At 35.1% G+C, this 23,266-nt stretch overlaps 2 protein-coding genes across 2 annotated transcripts in view; both read left to right on the top strand.

Annotated features, from left to right (window-relative positions):
• LOC134821779 (uncharacterized) overlaps nucleotides 1-23,266 on the top strand; it is a 474,787-nt gene that overhangs the window by 248,984 nt on the left and 202,537 nt on the right. The gene's annotated exons all lie outside the window — the stretch shown is intronic.
• Nucleotides 1-23,266, top strand: part of LOC134821787 (amyloid beta precursor protein binding family B member 2-like) — a 61,597-nt gene that overhangs the window by 2,703 nt on the left and 35,628 nt on the right. Inside the window, exons 2-3 of the mRNA XM_063832562.1 lie at nucleotides 21,517-21,611; nucleotides 21,771-21,878. Coding sequence (XP_063688632.1) covers nucleotides 21,529-21,611; nucleotides 21,771-21,878 — 191 coding nt within the window. The 5' untranslated portion in view covers nucleotides 21,517-21,528. The remainder of the gene's footprint in view (nucleotides 1-21,516; nucleotides 21,612-21,770; nucleotides 21,879-23,266) is intronic.

The raw sequence follows: 23,266 nt of genomic DNA on the forward strand, positions 1-23,266 counted from the left end.
AAGTTGACTGTTAAGCAGAGTTACAATCAGCCTTTTACTGTAAAAGTTTTACATGATGCATTGTGCATTTATTATGTAAATTGAACGTTTATTAACGATTAAGCTGTGATAATACGGACATAAAATTAACTTGTTTGCACTTACTTTAGCTTCCTGCTGTTAAGGATATGCTTTTTGGACTTCTCGTGGATTCTTTTCCCAGTCTCGTGATAGGGTCTGTTGCAGAACGAGCAGTGCCAGCTAGCACGAGAGCTCGATGAGCCTTGCTTAGCCTACAGGAATAGTCATTAGAAATTAGAAGTCAAAATGTTATGGTCTAATAATCTAATTATCCAATTAACATTGAACTTGGCTGACAATTGCACACCCACTATTTAGTATTTACGTCTGGGCTTCTTACCTTTTTGGGAACAGACCCTGGGGAGCCAGCACGATTTCTCTTCACCCCTTGACCTCCAGGATTGTGATATACGGGGGCACTCTCACTCTCACAGTCCTGTGGAAAGGTTATGTCAGCGATCTGCAACTAATAAAAAGTTTCTGGCGATAGAATTAGAAATGTGGAAATTCTGGCGATAGAAATGAAGTCATTTATGTGACCGTGCACGGTGCAGTGTATATTGACCTCCACTTTTCTAGTGCTGCAATTTGATTGTATCATTTATCAACTCATTAGTTGTAGAGAATTACAACATCAACTTACAGTAGCTGCTCAAACTAAAAATGGATTGTTTAAAAAACTAATGACTATTAATTCGTGGATCATAAAAGTATTGAAATAAAGAAGTAGCAGTCATTTATTACAGCTTTACAGTTCCTGGGCAATAATATTTTCAATACCTTCATTTAAGTCACCATTGTTGTTGTGATCAGCTGTGGCTTGAAAGGAAATAATGTCCATCGACTTTATTATCTTCCCTAAGCTCGTTCATACATTTGGTAGCTGTCCATTAAGTAATATCACCCTGAGAGTAGAAATGTTAATCACTAATAAACCAATTAAGACTTATAAACTGTTGGTGAAAGTGTTTAGCCATCATTTTTATCCAAGTGTGGGAATCTATATCATGTAAATTTATTTTGTACAATGTAAAATATACATTCATCTTGATGATAACAGTTTTTGTTAAAGCATATAATATCCTCTTTATTCTAAGATTCTATGTAAATCTGTAAAATCCCACCTTATCATTAGTAGGTCTATTATTCCATCTGAATTGGCGTTTCTGCGACGATATCCTCGTTTGCTCTTACTTGCGATGCTCCCTCAATTTGATCTCCCATTTCTACTGCAGTAACTTGCAATCTTAAATATGTAGTTCCTCTTGAACATCTAGCAGTAAAATTTCTGAATGCCTCACCAAACAACTCTCTGAGAGTGTTATCATAAAGTAAAGGGTTGATGACCGAATTGAGGGGTAAAACTATCATAGCGAAGGTGACGTACCAATCTGTAGCGTCGATTGTTTCGAGATTGTGGAGCCCGCTGATGATTATAAATGGAACCCAACAGGCAAAATCTGTGGCCTGTGCCCTGTATTGCTCGGTTTCTGCGGACAGCATCTGGATTGCTGTTTTGCCCAGAATTCCTGGATGATTGTCGAGATATAATGTTGATAATCAAATAAGACACGGTTATCACCACAAAGCAGAAAAGGTTGACGCCCAACATAAGCCAAACTATCATATTTCCTTTCACGCCGATCATTTCCGTTTCTAAATCCGATGTAATGCCGCCGGCTTATTCTTAATTACGGGATCAGATTTGATCTCTAATCAGTGATAGTGATTAGGCAACATAACCTGCATAATATTAGAATAATATATCCTGATTTAACACTTTGTTTAAATTGGGATGGTTATGTCTTATATAATATACTATATTGATACTTTTATCAAGTATAAACTGGGTTAAAAACCTCAATTAGGTATAATTCAGGAATTAAACACAATTAGAAGACTGTGAATATGATTACTTTTTTTCTGTTTGAGATTTGAATAACGTTACTGTAATGTTCCAAATTATATTTTAAAATGTTAATATCATGTAAAAATACCTTAAAGGTTGGAGTAAAGAAACTATTTTCAAACGCTTAACAGTATATTGTGTCATCATTATCGAACGAGCGAAACAAACTGGAAATCATGCCAATAGGGATATTATTTTTTTAAAGATGTGATGTAATAGGTGTACTATACCAACTATACATGTAGGTATAGTAACTCAATCCAAGGATGATAATAATTTTACCAGCTTTGGCATGATCACACTGCATGAAAATAAATGCTCAGATATTGATTAAAACAGAAAACTTTTTAACAATTTTAAGCATGGTATCTATTATATATAATAATATTAATATAATTATAATAATATATTATGTTTAACGGCAACTTAAGATAAATAAAATTTGCAGTTTAAATTGTTAACAAATTTAAATTTAATAAATGAAAAATCAGGCCCACTTAATCAATATGTTTGAGTTCAAATACTTTTTTTGTCAGATCAGTAAAGAATGAAGCTGTAAGTCAATTTTAGTTTCTTCAATTACTTGGTCTTGAGTAAGTTCGTGATTGCTAGCATTATACCTCTTATAACACTTGCCTTCTTCTGAGGTGAAATATGGCCATACCTTAAATCCTTGGCTGTCTTTACTGGAGTCCCACATGTTAATTCTAACATGAATGACATAGAGGGGCGGATATTTGTTACTTCTTTTGTGGTCCAGTATCTCCTTCTCACACCAGCACACATTAGGCTGCTCAAGCAGTTTATGTTTCTGTTTGATAGTGAGACCAGGAACATTAGGATATACAACTGCTCCATTTGCTGCTTCAATCTCTATGTAGTTCACTTCATAACGGTATTTGTCAACAGGAGGATCAAATTTTTTGCCTAAGAGCAAATCTAAAGCTTGCTTGAAATGCTCCATCTGGGCCCTGAATAGGTGGTGTCCAATAACTGTTCCATCATCTTTTATGCCTAGATACAAGTTACATTCTCGATTTATGTTTAAAAAAGCACAAATAGTTCGAGAAGATGGTTGAAAAAGGCGGTCATCAATTTCTCTAGCTGTCATCTGAGTGGACCCCAATCGATCATGAGCCTTGAATTCAACCGTTTTGCTTTCTTCTTCATTGAATTCTTCATTCTCCTTTAGTTTAACCATTCTAAAACACATAGGTAATATTTTTTTATTTTGTAAAGAATCGTATAATACATGTCAGGGATGAAAAGCTAATATGGTTCAGTGAAACACAAATTGTCAATAATATCAAACTAAAACTACTTTAATAATATATACCAGTTTCGAAAATCAGGATCCTCACTTTCAAAGTCAAACGATTCCATTCATGCTAGAATGAAGTTACCCAACTATAGTTTAAGACAACATGTCAACATTTGATCTTATGCAAACAGCTCAGGATCGGACACGAAACCAAAAACGTCATAAATAATCTCGTTATGGCGACGGTGTGACTAACTTCGTGGGCCTGCAGAAATATAAACATTGTCTACCACGCCCTTGATTGTAAATTAGGTGGATACGTTTCCATGCACCACAATGCCATAAGAGACACTGCAGCTTTCTTCCTTCAAAAAGCAAAGTGTAAGGATGTAGATTGTAGGGATCGAACCTACACTCCTGAGTACTGCCTGTAAACTTCATTCTCCAGGAAGACCAACACCCAGGATGAACCCTGTCTTGATGTAGCAGCTGTTGAACTGTGTGTGCACCCTTTCCCTACATTGGTGTGCTTCCTAGAATCCTCAGGTCATCAGAGTTGCTGACAACCCGGCAGCAAGGTTGCTGCCTTTATTCTACTCCAATCCAGTAACGAGTTTCCATTTTGACAGCTGTATACTGCCACTGGAGGCTCATCCGGGAATGATTTCACAAACGTTGTAAGCATCTTACTATATATAAAGCGAGACGATATATATCATATGTTTATATATCCGAACCATTTTACTGAAACCACGGCATCAACTTTAAGTAAAACAAAATTTTACTTTGACTGGTTCAAATGCTTTAAGACCTTTCTTGACATAAGGGTTTCACACCCCACTTGCTTATCAAACAGGACCAAAACTCTTCAAGAAGTATACGAAGAGAACGAAAAGGAGAAGAAGGATGAGTACTTGGAGAGAGTGTTGAACGTAGAGAAGGCCACTTTCACCCCAGCCGTATTTCTCACAACTGGAGGCATGTCCAAAGAATGTAAGCGGTTTCTAAATAGAGTGGCAGACCTCATTGCCAGGAAAAGAAAAGAGAGGTATTGCGATGTGGTAAGACATGTAAGGACAAGAATAAGATTCGCTATGTTAAGAACCACACTCATAGCTCTACGAGGGTACAGAGGGAAAAAATGGACAGCAAATATGAGACACCCCTTATCAGAAGTCTCTTATAACCTCATCCCTGCCCCTATGATGGAGTAGATGTGTATATATCTGATTGTTGATATTTCATATTATATAATATTGGTAGCAGTGGACAATTTCCGTTACCTCTGTATTGTGCTCTGCCAATTGCAACACTTGAATTACTTTATTGTATATATACAATAAAGTAATTTATTGTATGTCAAACAGTATATATATATACTGTTTGACAACATTGAAAAAAAAAAGTTTCATAAGAAAAAAAATTAATTGCCTTTAAATCAGCATGAAAAAAAATTGCCAAATTATAAGAATTTTAGTGCCCAAAATGTGGACTCCCAAGTGGTGTCAAAAACGCGAATTAAAAAGATAATGATTATTTTAGTCTTTTGAGTCTTGACACCACTATAGGGTTAGACGGGTTGGACGGGTTCCTGCTATTTTCTTTAAAGTGCACAGGGATCTTTGACCATTGAAAATGATCTGGCCCGGCGCGCGCTACTTCGAAGAAATTTAGACGGGTAACATCCGTCAAAGGGATCTTCGATAGTATGCATGTTGTATTGGGTGGGATTAATCGGAACGCGATTATTATTTTGCTTCAAAAATTCTCTGATAATTAATAATATATCGAATCCTTTTGGCCTTCCATTACTCCTAACATCTTAATTTTAACTTTATAACCGTTTTAAGAGTGTTCAGATTTTTAAAGGAATTTTGGGTTTTACTAACTTTTTACAATTTCTAGGGCTTATGTCACTGAAGATGACGCCTTGCAACATGTTTGACGATAGCCTGTAGATTGATAGTTTGATCTCAGTATTTACAACAATTCATCTAGTTTGATTGATTCAAAGGGAAACAAATTCCTCTATCGTGACATGTAATTGTAAGATAACAAACCTCGCGCGCGCGGCGCTTACAACTGCACCAGAGAATCTCTCAGCAATGTGTGGCTGTATGCGCGGTTGCTCTATCCAGAGCCCTTGCGCTTGCAGTAGCGCGCGCCCGCCTCACGGCGGTAAAAAGGGCTCTAGCCATGAACCCACCCAACAATTTTGGCACCACTCTACAGTGGTGCCAGAATTACCCGCGCTTTTGTCCTCATATGCGACGTGTGTAGCCTTTCAGACATTGATTGCGTAAACGAGGTGTCGTACGTCACCTCAAGATCGGGTGACAGGGAGCTGACCATGCCCAAACTTAATTGATCATTAATTGGGTCTGAGGTCACGTGATTATGAGCCTATGAGGTCACGTGACTATGACGTCACCAGATTTTGTCCTCCGTTTCCCGCTCATTGGACCAGGTGAGCTTGCATGCTTGTGAATGTAGGTGTAAGTACAGCTGTACTGTAGTTTATACCCAATTAACCCCTATACACTGTCACTATGCACTATAGAAACCTGAAAAGTGGTTACTGCATACTGGAGGGAGAAGTGCCAAGACTACCAGCGCTACATAGACGCTGTTGTCAGCACTGCGCACGCGCGCACGAACCTTCCCATTGGGGTTCGTGGATAGGTGCTTTTCTTGACTTGAGAAACAAGCGCGCCCGAAGTGGCGCGAAAGCACATGGTTAGGTGAATATGCGCGGCGGGCTGTGTATTGTGTATATAGCTGAATTTAAATTTAGATTTATTTGTAAATGTATAATAATATTAAATATGTATTGATTGTTTTGTGGTAAATAAAAATTTTGTTTTACTAAAAATTTTGTTTTACTAATTAATTGACGGATGTTACTCGTCTAAATTTCTTCGAAGTAGCACGCGCCGCTTTCTTTTCGAAATATTGCCCGATGGCAAGTGCTACGAAGAAGCGCGCGCCGGGCCTGATCATTAACAAAGGTTTAATTAATTAATTTATATTTGATAATTTGTTTGGTAGTTTTGTCTCATATTGATATTGATATTGATTATAATATTGATATTGTTATTATTGAATGAAGCTAACTCTAGACATAAATAATACTACTTCTTTTAACAAAGGAAAGAAAAAATTTAGGAAAGAAAAATTTGTATTTACCACAAAACAATCAATACATAATGCTATATTCATAAATAAATTGAAATTGAAATTTCAACCACATATACACAATACAGTACGCCGCGCACACAGCCACAATTCGCACAGAATTTATTTAATTGTTATCTTACAATTACAAATTACATGTCGCATTTCTTAATTACTAGAGCCAACATTTCAGAAGCAAAATAATTTAAAAGATTTCTGTCGTTCGCGCAGTACAGGCCGTGAGCACTGCAAGAAAACAACAATTTCGAGAAAATCTAAAAAGAAGAAAAAATAAAATCTATGATCTAATTAATATAATAATGGAGAGATTCCAAAAACCGCGCGCTCATTATTTGTGATTGAGCGCGCACCTCTGTGAACAAAGTAAAATACAATTTTTAAGTAAAATACAATTTTTATTTTCCACAGAAGAATCAATACATATTGAATTATAAATATCCGATAATTCCATTAATAATCATTAAAAGTTGCTTTGTCATTTGTAAAATCAAAAACGAAAAGCCCTACGCTGAACGCGCGCGGCACTTTTTCTGCAGCTGCCTAGCTTCAAGCTTGTAGCCGCTAACATCAAAGCCGCCGCGCGCGCCCAGTGCTGGGGTGCATTCTCATTAACAATTAAACTTGGTCAAAGATATTTATATACAATTCCTAAATTAAATCAATAATCATGTTAATATGAGTATTCAACACTACTCGACAACAAATATTTGCCGGCCCATCAACGATTCAGTCGCCGAAACAAAAATCAAATGTTTGCTTTTTCGTTTCGGGGACTGTTTGAACTCAGTACCATATCCGACTAATCACACTTTATAATGGTTAAAATACAAAGTAAAAAGATTTTCCTCGATGGGCCGGCATTCGCAACCGCGAAACGTTTTGAGTACGACAAACGATGACACCACCACCAGCCGTTAATTGATAAGTCCATGGGTGACGGGATAAAGTTAAAGTAAGATGTGTAATTTCATATTGCCTATCACCTATCACCTAAGTTACTTTGCATATACTGCTTCTAGTTACACGATAGCGATCTCAGTTCCCAATAACGTGTGACCCAACAGAGGGGATTGTGGAAGGACACGTACATTTTTCATTAACACGTGCCCTGATTACCCCCTCCGTTGAGCTACTATACGGGGAACGTTGACCGCCAGTCTGTAGTCAGATCGTTAATAAATTATACTTTAAAATTGGTTGCCGGGTGATGGTGTCAGTGAGAGACGTTAAGTTAGGTGAACATTGGTACAAAAATATAATAATCTAGCAGTTTATCTCAAAGTTAAAATCACTATTTGTTAAAGTATACAAACAGTTCTATTCAAAAGAACAAAGTCCGAGAGCAGAGAGAAGATTTGGAGACTATACACGCATATGTGGGGTTTAAATTTGGTATTAGTAATTTTAGGGTTCGACCGAAAATGTTGGTCGGTTGGTTAATAGGGAGCAGTCACTGTCATTAGAATTATCAGATTAGGAGCAACAATTAGAATCAAATTGGACATATTGTGTATTGTGTATTGTGTATTGTGTATTGTGAAATCAGTGAAATCTAGAATGGCGGTAAAATGCTATTGCTAGCGCGCCTTGTTATGCGCGCTAACATACTAGCTGCTGAAAATAAAGAAGTATATGCATGATAATGTTGTTTGGCGGCAGCGCCTGCCGATACCTGGATTATATTGTGTTTAACTTAGAATTCAGTGAAATTTTTGTCATTCCATTCAACACCATACCTGTTTTGAGCATTCATCAACGACTTTTGTAATTTATTCTTAACAGAAGAACAAGAGGAATTAAAATTAAATGAGCCAATTTTACAAAACTCATTCCACAGCCACGCTGATTTATAGATGAATTGTTTAGTTGGAGAGGGTGTGATTAACATATTGTCTTTCCTATGAGATATGGTGAACAAAGAGAACATTGAAATTGGTACTCTTGTCTTAATTATCTTAAAAAATTCCATTAGGCAACGTAGTCTATATAGGTTCTCTACAGCTAGTAATTTATGTTTTGCAAATAGAGGTTTGGTAGACTCCTTAACATAAAAAACAGCAGTACCGCTCAAGCATGAAGTACTAAGGAGTACGCAGTTCTTGGTTCTGCGTCAGGCGTAGACATTTGTAGCAAAAGTTTCATTTATGAACTAATCAATTATGCTACATGTAATTGTATTAAAGCAAAAAGAATATTCATTTTAGTAATAATTGACGTAAACATATGTGTTTAAATCACATTTATAATCCAGCGAGTTACTAATACTATTTGTTTGTATTATTGATTATATATGTTTACACTAGCCTATATTATGATGGAGATATACATTATATAATTGCTCTAATCTTCAACACTGCTAAACAACAAATACCTACTCGCCCATCGTTGAAGCAGTCGCCAAAACAAAGCTCAAAGGGACTTGGAGTATAAACAACCAAGTTTGCATAAATTTCTATTCAACCGAGAATTCAGGAGGCAAAGGTAGGTGCGTAAACTTTATAGTCTGCACTCTCCGATCCTGTATCACCCTGGATTCTTTTCGACGTATCTTTGTAAAACTTTTGTTTTATTATACCTTCTAGTCAATCTCTTTCTACTCCAAGTCCCCTAGGATATCTGATCTAAAATTCGTGCTAGTTATATTTATTTATATATATGAAATATATTTTTGTCTGCTTTAATTGATACTAAATAAAATTGTTGTTTTCTTGAAATTGCCGTTTTCTTATCCCTCAAAAGTCGAAGCTATATGTGACATATCTCTCAATCTCTGTTTGCTTGGATTGACATATTCCTTTTCTATGGATAATGCAGGCATCACAAGTATTATATTGATATCTAATAAAAGCCTGCTTATAAATGACATGCCCTGCTCAGCCTTGAGAAAGATCTTGGTGAAAACCAAGCTATAATTTTGTCCCCTAGTCTTTACAACATCCGGAGGTATGGGCCCACTCTGCACTGTGTTTGTAGATCGTATTTCTGAAAGGATAGCTGACCACAATAAAGAAGCTAAGAGCCAGGTCAAAAATCACATCAGAACACGATTCAGGTTTGATCTGCTACGAAGCACACTCATAGCACTCAGGGGAATCAGAGGAAGACAAAAAGCTCAGCACCTTGGACTGGATGACGTATCCTTCAATCTCATTCCTCAGAAGACGAGCTTTGAGGTCTCTTAAGTTTGTTTATGTAAATTTTATAGATAATTTATTGTAGCTTTTATAATGTGTAAAATTTTACGGACGAAATGATCCCAGGGGGGACTCCCAACCAACCGCCTCGGCGGGTAGTTGATACACCCTTCACAAGCAAGAGCCACTTTGGTCTACTTGCTGTGAGGTGTATCAGCTACATGGGTTGGGGGTCCCCCCTTTTTTTCTTTTTCTTTTTTTTTCTTAAAGGGTGTTTATAAATTTTATTTAGTTTTCTATTGAATTTATATCGAATTTTTATATAGGGTAATTGTTATATTGTGTGTATATTGTTTGAATAATTTTTCCCGTACCGATCATTTTGTCCCCTCTCAATCTCATATAATCTTTTCCGTTTCATGTAATATCTTTCATTCCTCAATTCTTTTAACTACGAACATGTATGAACCACATCTTACTTAGAATAAAGTGGGGTTACAGAGAGTGGTACATATTACTACTACACTTTACACTTTACAGGTACAAGGTACACATTACTACTACACTTTACACTTTACAGGTACAAGGTACATATTACTACTACACTTTACACTTTACTGGTGCAAGGTACATATTACTACTACACTTTACAGGTACAAGGTACATATTACTACTACACTTTACACTTTACTGGTGCAAGGTACATATTACTACTACACTTTACAGGTACAAGGTACATATTACTACTACACTTTACACTTTACTGGTGCAAGGTACATATTACTACTACACTTTACAGAGACAAGGTACATATTACTACTACACTTTACAGGTACAAGGTACACATTACTACTACACTTTACACTTTACTGGTGCAAGGTACATATTACTACTACACTTTACAGAGACAAGGTACATATTACTACTACACTTTACAGGTACAAGGTACACATTACTACTACACTTTACACTTTACTGGTGCAAGGTACATATTACTACTACACTTTACAGAGACAAGGTACATATTACTACTACACTTTACACTTTACAGGTACAAGGTACATATTACTACTACACTTTACACTTTACTGGTGCAAGGTACATATTACTACTACACTTTACAGGTACAAGGTACATATTACTACTACACTTTACACTTTACTGGTGCAAGGTACATATTACTACTACACTTTACAGGTACAAGGTACATATTACTACTACACTTTACACTTTACTGGTGCAAGGTACATATTACTACTACACTTTACAGAGACAAGGTACATATTACTACTACACTTTACAGGTACAAGGTACACATTACTACTACACTTTACACTTTACTGGTGCAAGGTACATATTACTACTACACTTTACAGAGACAAGGTACATATTACTACTACACTTTACAGGTACAAGGTACACATTACTACTACACTTTACACTTTACTGGTGCAAGGTACATATTACTACTACACTTTACAGAGACAAGGTACATATTACTACTACACTTTACAGGTACAAGGTACATATTACTACTACACTTTACACTTTACTGGTGCAAGGTACATATTACTACTACACTTTACAGAGACAAGGTACATATTACTACTACACTTTACAGGTACAAGGTACACATTACTACTACACTTTACACTTTACTGGTGCAAGGTACATATTACTACTACACTTTACAGAGACAAGGTACATATTACTACTACACTTTACAGGTACAAGGTACACATTACTACTACACTTTACACTTTACTGGTGCAAGGTACATATTACTACTACACTTTACAGAGACAAGGTACATATTACTACTACACTTTACAGGTACAAGGTACATATTACTACTACACTTTACACTTTACTGGTGCAAGGTACATATTACTACTACACTTTACAGAGACAAGGTACATATTACTACTACACTTTACAGGTACAAGGTACACATTACTACTACACTTTACACTTTACTGGTGCAAGGTACATATTACTACTACACTTTACAGAGACAAGGTACATATTACTACTACACTTTACAGGTACAAGGTACACATTACTACTACACTTTACACTTTACTGGTGCAAGGTACATATTACTACTACACTTTACAGAGACAAGGTACATATTACTACTACACTTTACAGGTACAAGGTACACATTACTACTACACTTTACACTTTACTGGTGCAAGGTACATATTACTACTACACTTTACAGAGACAAGGTACATATTACTACTACACTTTACAGGTACAAGGTACACATTACTACTACACTTTACAGGTACAAGGTACACATTACTACTACACTTAACAGGTACAAGGTACATATTACTACTACACTTTACAGGTGCAATGTACACATTACTACTACACTTTACAGGTACAAGGTACATATTACTACTACACTCTACACTTTACAGGTACAAGGTACATATTACTACTACACTTAACAGGTACAAGGTACATATTACTACTACACTTTACAGGTACAAGGTACATATTACTACTACACTTTACACTTTACAGGTACAAGGTACATATTACTACTACACTTTACAGGTACAAGGTACATATTACTACTACACTTTACACTTTACTGGTGCAAGGTACATATTACTACTACACTTTACAGAGACAAGGTACATATTACTACTACACTTTACAGGTACAAGGTACACATTACTACTACACTTTACAGAGACAAGGTACATATTACTACTACACTTTACAGGTACAAGGTACACATTACTACTACACTTTACATATTACTACTACACTTTACAGGTACAAGGTACACATTACTACTACACTTTACAGGTACAAGGTACACATTACTACTACACTTAACAGGTACAAGGTACATATTACTACTACACTTTACAGGTGCAATGTACACATTACTACTACACTTTACAGGTACAAGGTACATATTACTACTACACTCTACACTTTACAGGTACAAGGTACATATTACTACTACACTTAACAGGTACAAGGTACATATTACTACTACACTTTACAGGTACAAGGTACATATTACTACTACACTTTACACTTTACAGGTACAAGGTACATATCACTACTACACTTCACAGGTACATATTACTACTACACTTTACATATTACTACTACACTTTACAGGTACGAGGTACACATTACTACTACACTTTACAGGTACAAGGTACATATTACTACTACACTTTACAGGTACAAGGTACACATTACTACTACACTTTACATTTTACAGAGAGTGGTACATATTACTACTTCACTTTACAGGGACAAGGTACATATTACTACTACACTTTACACTTTACAGGTACAAGGTACATATTACTACTACACTTTACACTTTACAGGTACAAGGTACATATTACTACTACACTTTACAGGTACAAGGTACATATTACTACTACACTTTACAGGTACAAGGTACATATTACTACTACACTTTACAGGTGCAAGGTACATATTACTACTACACTTTACAGGTACAAGGTACACATTAGTACTACACTTTACACTTTATAGGTACAAGGTACATATTACTACTACACTTTACACTTTACAGGTACAAGGTACATATTACTACTACACTTTACACTTTACTGGTGCAAGGTACATATTACTACTACACTTTACAGAGACAAGGTACATATTACTACTACACTTTACAGGTACAAGGTACATATTACTACTACACTTTACACTTTATAGGTACAAGGTACATATTACTACTACACTTTACACTTTACAGGTACAAGGTACATATTACTACTACACTTTACACTTTACTGGTGCAAGGTACATATTACTACTACACTTTACAGAGACAAGGTACATATTACTACTACACTTTACAGGTACAAGGTACACATTACTACTACACTTTACACTTTACTGGTGCAAGGTACATATTACTACTACACTTTACAGAGACAAGGTACATATTACTACTACACTTTACAGGTACAAGGTACATATTACTACTACACTTTACACTTTACAGGTACAAGGTACATATTACTACTACACTTTACAGGTACAAGGTACACATTACTACTACACTTTACACTTTACTGGTGCAAGGTACATATTACTACTACACTTTACAGAGACAAGGTACATATTACTACTACACTTTACAGGTACAAGGTACATATTACTACTACACTTTACAATTTACAGGTACAAGGTACATATTACTACTACACTTTACAGGGACAAGGTACATATTACTACTACACTTTACAGGTACAAGGTACATATTACTACTACATTTTACTGGTACAAGGTACACATTACTACTACACTTTACAGGTACAAGGTACACATTACTACTACACTTTACACTTTACTGGTGCAAGGTACATATTACTACTACACTTTACAGAGACAAGGTACATATTACTACTACACTTTACAGGTACAAGGTACACATTACTACTACACTTTACACTTTACTGGTGCAAGGTACATATTACTACTACACTTTACAGAGACAAGGTACATATTACTACTACACTTTACAGGTACAAGGTACACATTACTACTACACTTTACACTTTACTGGTGCAAGGTACATATTACTACTACACTTTACAGAGACAAGGTACATATTACTACTACACTTTACAGGTACAAGGTACACATTACTACTACACTTTACACTTTACTGGTGCAAGGTACATATTACTACTACACTTTACAGAGACAAGGTACATATTACTACTACACTTTACAGGTACAAGGTACACATTACTACTACACTATACACTTTACTGGTGCAAGGTACATATTACTACTACACTTCACAGAGACAAGGTACATATTACTACTACACTTTACAGGTACAAGGTACACATTACTACTACACTTTACACTTTACTGGTGCAAGGTACATATTACTACTACACTTTACAGAGACAAGGTACATATTACTACTACACTTTACAGGTACAAGGTACACATTACTACTACACTTTACACTTTACTGGTGCAAGGTACATATTACTACTACACTTTACAGAGACAGGGTACATATTACTACTACACTTTACAGGTACAAGGTACACATTACTACTACACTTTACAGGTACAAGGTACACATTACTACTACACTTAACAGGTACAAGGTACATATTACTACTACACTTTACAGGTGCAATGTACACGTTACTACTACACTTTACAGGTACAAGGTACATATTACTACTACACTCTACACTTTACAGGTACAAGGTACATATTACTACTACACTTAACAGGTACAAGGTACATATTACTACTACACTTTACAGGTACAAGGTACATATTACTACTACACTTTACACTTTACAGGTACAAGGTACATATTACTACTACACTTTACAGGTACAAGGTACATATTACTACTACACTTTACACTTTACTGGTGCAAGGTACATATTACTACTACACTTTACAGAGACAAGGTACACATTACTACTACACTTTACAGGTACAAGGTACATATTACTACTACACTCTACACTTTACAGGTACAAGGTACATATTACTACTACACTTAACAGGTACAAGGTACATATTACTACTACACTTTACAGGTACAAGGTACATATTACTACTACACTTTACACTTTACAGGTACAAGGTACATATCACTACTACACTTCACAGGTACATATTACTACTACACTTTACATATTACTACTACACTTTACAGGTACAAGGTACACATTACTACTACACTTTACAGGTACAAGGTACATATTACTACTACACTTTACAGGTACAAGGTACACATTACTACTACACTTTACATTTTACAGAGAGTGGTACATATTACTACTTCACTTAACAGGGACAAGGTACATATTACTACTACACTTTACACTTTACAGGTACAAGGTACATATTACTACTACACTTTACACTTTACAGGTACAAGGTACATATTACTACTACACTTTACAGGTACAAGGTACATATTACTACTACACTTTACAGGTACAAGGTACATATTACTACTACACTTTACAGGTACAAGGTACATATTACTACTACACTTTACAGGTACAAAGTACACATTAGTACTACACTTTACACTTTATAGGTACAAGGTACATATTACTACTACACTTTACACTTTACAGGTACAAGGTACATATTACTACTACACTTTACACTTTACTGGTGCAAGGTACATATTACTACTACACTTTACAGAGACAAGGTACATATTACTACTACACTTTACAGGTACAAGGTACATATTACTACTACACTTTACACTTTATAGGTACAAGGTACATATTACTACTACACTTTACACTTTACAGGTACAAGGTACATATTACTACTACACTTTACACTTTACTGGTGCAAGGTACATATTACTACTACACTTTACAGAGACAAGGTACATATTACTACTACACTTTACAGGTACAAGGTACACATTACTACTACACTTTACACTTTACTGGTGCAAGGTACATATTACTACTACACTTTACAGAGACAAGGTACATATTACTACTACACTTTACAGGTACAAGGTACACATTACTACTACACTTTACACTTTACTGGTGCAAGGTACATATTACTACTACACTTTACAGAGACAAGGTACATATTACTACTACACTTTACAGGTACAAGGTACACATTACTACTACACTTTACACTTTACTGGTGCAAGGTACATATTACTACTACACTTTACAGAGACAAGGTACATATTACTACTACACTTTACAGGTACAAGGTACATATTACTACTACACTTTACACTTTACTGGTGCAAGGTACATATTACTACTACACTTTACAGAGACAAGGTACATATTACTACTACACTTTACAGGTAGAAGGTACACATTACTACTACACTTTACACTTTACTGGTGCAAGGTACATATTACTACTACACTTTACAGAGACAAGGTACATATTACTACTACACTTTACAGGTACAAGGTACACATTACTACTACACTTTACACTTTACTGGTGCAAGGTACATATTACTACTACACTTTACAGAGACAAGGTACATATTACTACTACACTTTACAGGTACAAGGTACACATTACTACTACACTTTACACTTTACTGGTGCAAGGTACATATTACTACTACACTTTACAGAGACAAGGTACATATTACTACTACACTTTACAGGTACAAGGTACACATTACTACTACACTTTACACTTTACTGGTGCAAGGTACATATTACTACTACACTTTACAGAGACAGGGTACATATTACTACTACACTTTACAGGTACAAGGTACACATTACTACTACACTTTACAGGTACAAGGTACACATTACTACTACACTTAACAGGTACAAGGTACATATTACTACTACACTTTACAGGTGCAATGTACACGTTACTACTACACTTTACAGGTACAAGGTACATATTACTACTACACTCTACACTTTACAGGTACAAGGTACATATTACTACTACACTTAACAGGTACAAGGTACATATTACTACTACACTTTACAGGTACAAGGTACATATTACTACTACACTTTACACTTTACAGGTACAAGGTACATATTACTACTACACTTTACAGGTACAAGGTACATATTACTACTACACTTTACACTTTACTGGTGCAAGGTACATATTACTACTACACTTTACAGGTACAAGGTACATATTACTACTACACTTTACAGGTACAAGGTACACATTACTACTACACTTTACAGGTACAAGGTACACATTACTACTACACTTAACAGGTACAAGGTACATATTACTACTACACTTTACAGGTGCAATGTACACATTACTACTACACTTTACAGGTACAAGGTACATATTACTACTACACTCTACACTTTACAGGTACAAGGTACATATTACTACTACACTTAACAGGTACAAGGTACATATTACTACTACACTTTACAGGTACAAGGTACAAGGTACATATCACTACTACACTTCACAGGTACATATCACTACTACACTTCACAGGTACATATTACTACTACACTTTACACTTTACTGGTGCAAGGTACATATTACTACTACACTTTACAGAGACAAGGTACATATTACTACTACACTTTACAGGTACAAGGTACACATTACTACTACACTTTACAGGTACAAGGTACACATTAGTACTACACTCAACAGGTACAAGGTACATATTACTACTACACTTTACAGGTGCAATGTACACATTACTACTACACTTTACAGGTACAAGGTACATATTACTACTACACTTTACACTTTACAGGTACAAGGTACATATTACTACTACACTTAACAGGTACAAGGTACATATTACTACTACACTTTACAGGGACAAGGTACATATTACTACTACACTTTACAGGTACAAGGTACATATTACTACTACACTTTACAGGTACAAGGTACATATTACTACTACACTTTACACTTTACAGGTACAAGGTACATATCACTACTACACTTCACAGGTACATATTACTACTACACTTTACATATTACTACTACACTTTACAGGTACAAGGTACACATTACTACTACACTTTACAGGTACAAGGTACATATTACTACTACACTTTACAGGTACAAGGTACACATTACTACTACACTTTACATTTTACAGAGAGTGGTACATATTACTACTTCACTTTACAGGGACAAGGTACATATTACTACTACACTTTACACTTTACAGGTACAAGGTACATATTACTACTACACTTTACACTTTACAGGTACAAGGTACATATTACTACTACACTTTACACTTTATAGGTTCAAGGTACATATTACTACTACACTTTACAGGGACAAGGTACATATTACTACTACACTTTACACTTTATAGGTACAAGGTACATATTACTACTACACTTTACACTTTATAGGTTCAAGGTACATATTACTACTACACTTTACAGGTACAAGGTACATATTACTACTACACTTTACACTTTATAGGTACAAGGTACATATTACTACTACACTTTACAGGTACAAGGTACATATTACTACTACACTTTACACTTTACAGGTACAAGGTACATATCACTACTACACTTCACAGGTACAAGGTACATATTACTACTACACTTTACAGGTACAAGGTACATATTACTACTACACTTTACACTTTACAGGGACAAGGTACATATTACTACTACACTTTACACTTTACAGGTACAAGGTACATATTACTACTACACTTTACACTTTATAGGTACAAGGTACATATTACTACTACACTTTACAGGGACAAGGTACATATTACTACTACACTTTACACTTTACAGGTACAAGGTACATATTACTACTACACTTTACACTTTACAGGTACAAGGTACATATTACTACTACACTTAACAGGTACAAGGTACATATTACTACTACACTTTACACTTTACAGGGACAAGGTACATATTACTACTACACTTTACACTTTACAGGTACAAGGTACATATTACTACTACACTTTACACTTTATAGGTACAAGGTACATATTACTACTACACTTTACAGGTACAAGGTACATATTACTACTACACTTTACACTTTACAGGTACAAGGTACATATTACTACTACACTTTACACTTTACAGGTACAAGGTACATATTACTACTACACTTTACAGGTACAAGGTACATATTACTACTACACTTTACACTTTACAGGTACAAGGTACATATTACTACTACACTTAACAGGTACAAGGTACATATTACTACTACACTTTACACTTTACAGGGACAAGGTACATATTACTACTACACTTTACACTTTACAGGTACAAGGTACATATTACTACTACACTTAACAGGTACAAGGTACATATTACTACTACACTTTACACTTTACAGGTACAAGGTACATATTACTTCTACACTTTACACTTTACAGGTACAAGGTACATATTACTACTACACTTTACACTTTACAGGTACAAGGTACATATTACTACTACACTTTACACTTTACAGGTACAAGGTACATATTACTACTACACTTAACAGGTACAAGGTACATATTACTACTACACTTTACACTTTACAGGTACAAGGTACACATTACTACTACACTTTACACTTTATAGGTACAAGGTACATATTACTACTACACTTTACAGGGACAAGGTACATATTACTACTACACTTTACACTTTACAGGTACAAGGTACATATTACTACTACACTTTACACTTTACAGGTACAAGGTACATATTACTACTACACTTAACAGGTACAAGGTACATATTACTACTACACTTTACACTTTACAGGGACAAGGTACATATTACTACTACACTTTACACTTTACAGGTACAAGGTACATATTACTACTACACTTTACAGGTACAAGGTACATATTACTACTACACTTTACACTTTACTGGTGCAAGGTACATATTACTACTACACTTTACAGGTACAAGGTACATATTACTACTACACTTTACAGGTACAAGGTACACATTACTACTACACTTTACAGGTACAAGGTACACATTACTACTACACTTAACAGGTACAAGGTACATATTACTACTACACTTTACAGGTGCAATGTACACATTACTACTACACTTTACAGGTACAAGGTACATATTACTACTACACTCTACACTTTACAGGTACAAGGTACATATTACTAGTACACTTAACAGGTACAAGGTACATATTACTACTACACTTTACAGGTACAAGGTACAAGGTACATATCACTACTACACTTCACAGGTACATATCACTACTACACTTCACAGGTACATATTACTACTACACTTTACACTTTACTGGTGCAAGGTACATATTACTACTACACTTTACAGAGACAAGGTACATATTACTACTACACTTTACAGGTACAAGGTACACATTACTACTACACTTTACAGGTACAAGGTACACATTAGTACTACACTCAACAGGTACAAGGTACATATTACTACTACACTTTACAGGTGCAATGTACACATTACTACTACACTTTACAGGTACAAGGTACATATTACTACTACACTTTACACTTTACAGGTACAAGGTACATATTACTACTACACTTAACAGGTACAAGGTACATATTACTACTACACTTTACAGGTACAAGGTACATATTACTACTACACTTTACACTTTACAGGTACAAGGTACATATCACTACTACACTTCACCGGTACATATTACTACTACACTTTACATATTACTACTACACTTTACAGGTACAAGGTACACATTACTACTACACTTTACAGGTACAAGGTACATATTACTACTACACTTTACAGGTACAAGGTACACATTACTACTACACTTTACATTTTACAGAGAGTGGTACATATTACTACTTCACTTTACAGGGACAAGGTACATATTACTACTACACTTTACACTTTACAGGTACAAGGTACATATTACTACTACACTTTACACTTTACAGGTACAAGGTACATATTACTACTACACTTTACACTTTATAGGTACAAGGTACATATTACTACTACACTTTACAGGTACAAGGTACATATTACTACTACACTTTACACTTTACTGGTGCAAGGTACATATTACTACTACACTTTACAGGTACAAGGATGTGAGGATTGAGCCCCTGTTTACACCTATAGAATCAGCCAACTTCCTACAAAAGGGTAACAATGCTGATAAGGCTAGGTTCGATATATCAGCAAGAGGAGTGTGGAGCACATTTGAGAGGACTTTCTTTGACGTGCGCGTTTTCAATCCCAAATTGCCTTGAACATATCAAGGAAAGACCATGCCACAGTTCTACACTCTGCACGAGAATGAGAAAAAGAACCAGTACATGAACCAAAAGCCCCTCTTCAAAAATCTTTCAATCTGAACAAAAAATGTGGTGGTCTTTCCTCCCTGATAATTTATTGAATACTGCAACAAAAATTATATTTCAACATTATTTACGTACAAATCATTTTAGTTTGAATGTGATGCCGGGGAGACACAATCTACTCGAGGCAAATGATGACATGGGGTCTGAAGATGGATACTATGAAGATGATTACTTACCAAAGTAAGATGATTTCTTAAGTTACTGAACATTGATTTTTAAAGACCCTTGCTATGAGTAATTTGATTTACAATTATATGTGATACTGAAAAGATTCAACATTATTATCATATAGCTCTAAACCATTCACAATTATATTAAAATAACTTTTTTGTATTTCAGGGTAGATAATCTGAGAGCAGATGGTTACGAGGAGGAGTTTAAGAAAGCTATTTCAGTTCTTGAACAGAAGCACAAACACCCCAGAAATGGAGAAGTTCACAACATTTGGTGAGAAATGAGCAAATAAATACAGAAATTGTACAGTTATACAGTATTATACGTACAATATAGCCTGAAATCTAGTCATTACAGCTCATTACATTACATCGTAAAAAACCTAAAAGCTGTGATGTTTTGTTTTACACATAAAAGAAGTCCATGCACAATGCACATGCAGATATATTTACATAAAGTAAAGTAAAGTAAAGTAAAATTTATGACATCACATCATCACACATGTCTACAAACTATCATCGCACTGTGTGAAAAAATATATAATAAATATTTCCCCACCAACATTAATTAATTATCAAATACAATATTTAAAAACAATTTCATCAAAAACATTATCCTATTTTAAAAACTTCCCAGTGGAATAAAGATTTATAAAACGCTTCTTTGCCACATAAGGATGGAACCAAAGATAATTGTTATGTTTCTCTTTATTACTGACATAACTGGCTCCCTCAATTCTTACTAAAACTTCATTAGAAACATTCCAAAAAAAGCAATCATTTGTAATACTTTTAGAAATCATATCTATCTTATATCTTTCTAATTTTATTTTAAAACCTAAAACTGTCACAGAGTTCTTGACGTCCGGAGGGAGTTTGTTCCAATATGGAATAACTCGCTCCGGGAGAAAAGACTTCTGGATATTCTTGACCTTTGTCACACTTTTACTACATCTATTGGATGAAACCAGATTAAGACCTGATCTGCTTGGTCTGAACATGTCTGAACCATAATCAGTCATACCATTAATAACCTTAAAAGCTTCAATAAGGTCCCCACGTATTCGCCGCTCTGCCAGCGTTGTCAAATTGAGGATTTCCAGTCTACGGCTGTAAGGAACATATGTTGGCTTCAGAATCATGCGATAGTATGAATATGTTCTATAAAATAGTTAGCTGATGTTTGATATAGCATGAACGAGTAATTGTTATTAATTATTATTCAGCTGTTATTACTTATGTAAACTAATTACAACACTACAAATCTATTACATTTATTGAGGTATGAGATATGATAGACGAGCGTAAGTGTTGACGTGCAAAGGACTGCTGTGAGTGTACTTGAAGATTACTCATCCTCCTCCTTCTCATCAAAACTATTCTCATCAAAACTACTATCTGGACTGAAGGTATTGCGTTTACAGTGTTTATTGTGCTTCTGAACATTGAACTCTTGATAATATAACTATGTCAAATAATCAGAGCTCAGACATTAGTCTCCACTCTTGTGAGCGCCCTTTAGAACATTTGAACTTTTCATTCCAGTCTGAAAAATCAGAGAACTGTAACAATTGTCTGTCAAAAGACATCAAGATTGACTTTTTAGAAAAAAAGTTGTCTTTATTGAATGAAATTATCAGAACTAGTGATCTCATTGCTCAG

The sequence above is a fragment of the Bolinopsis microptera genome, chromosome 10, assembly GCF_026151205.1.
Source record: "Bolinopsis microptera isolate Bmic1 chromosome 10, MBARI_Bmic_1.0, whole genome shotgun sequence".
Taxonomy (NCBI): domain Eukaryota; kingdom Metazoa; phylum Ctenophora; class Tentaculata; order Lobata; family Bolinopsidae; genus Bolinopsis; species Bolinopsis microptera.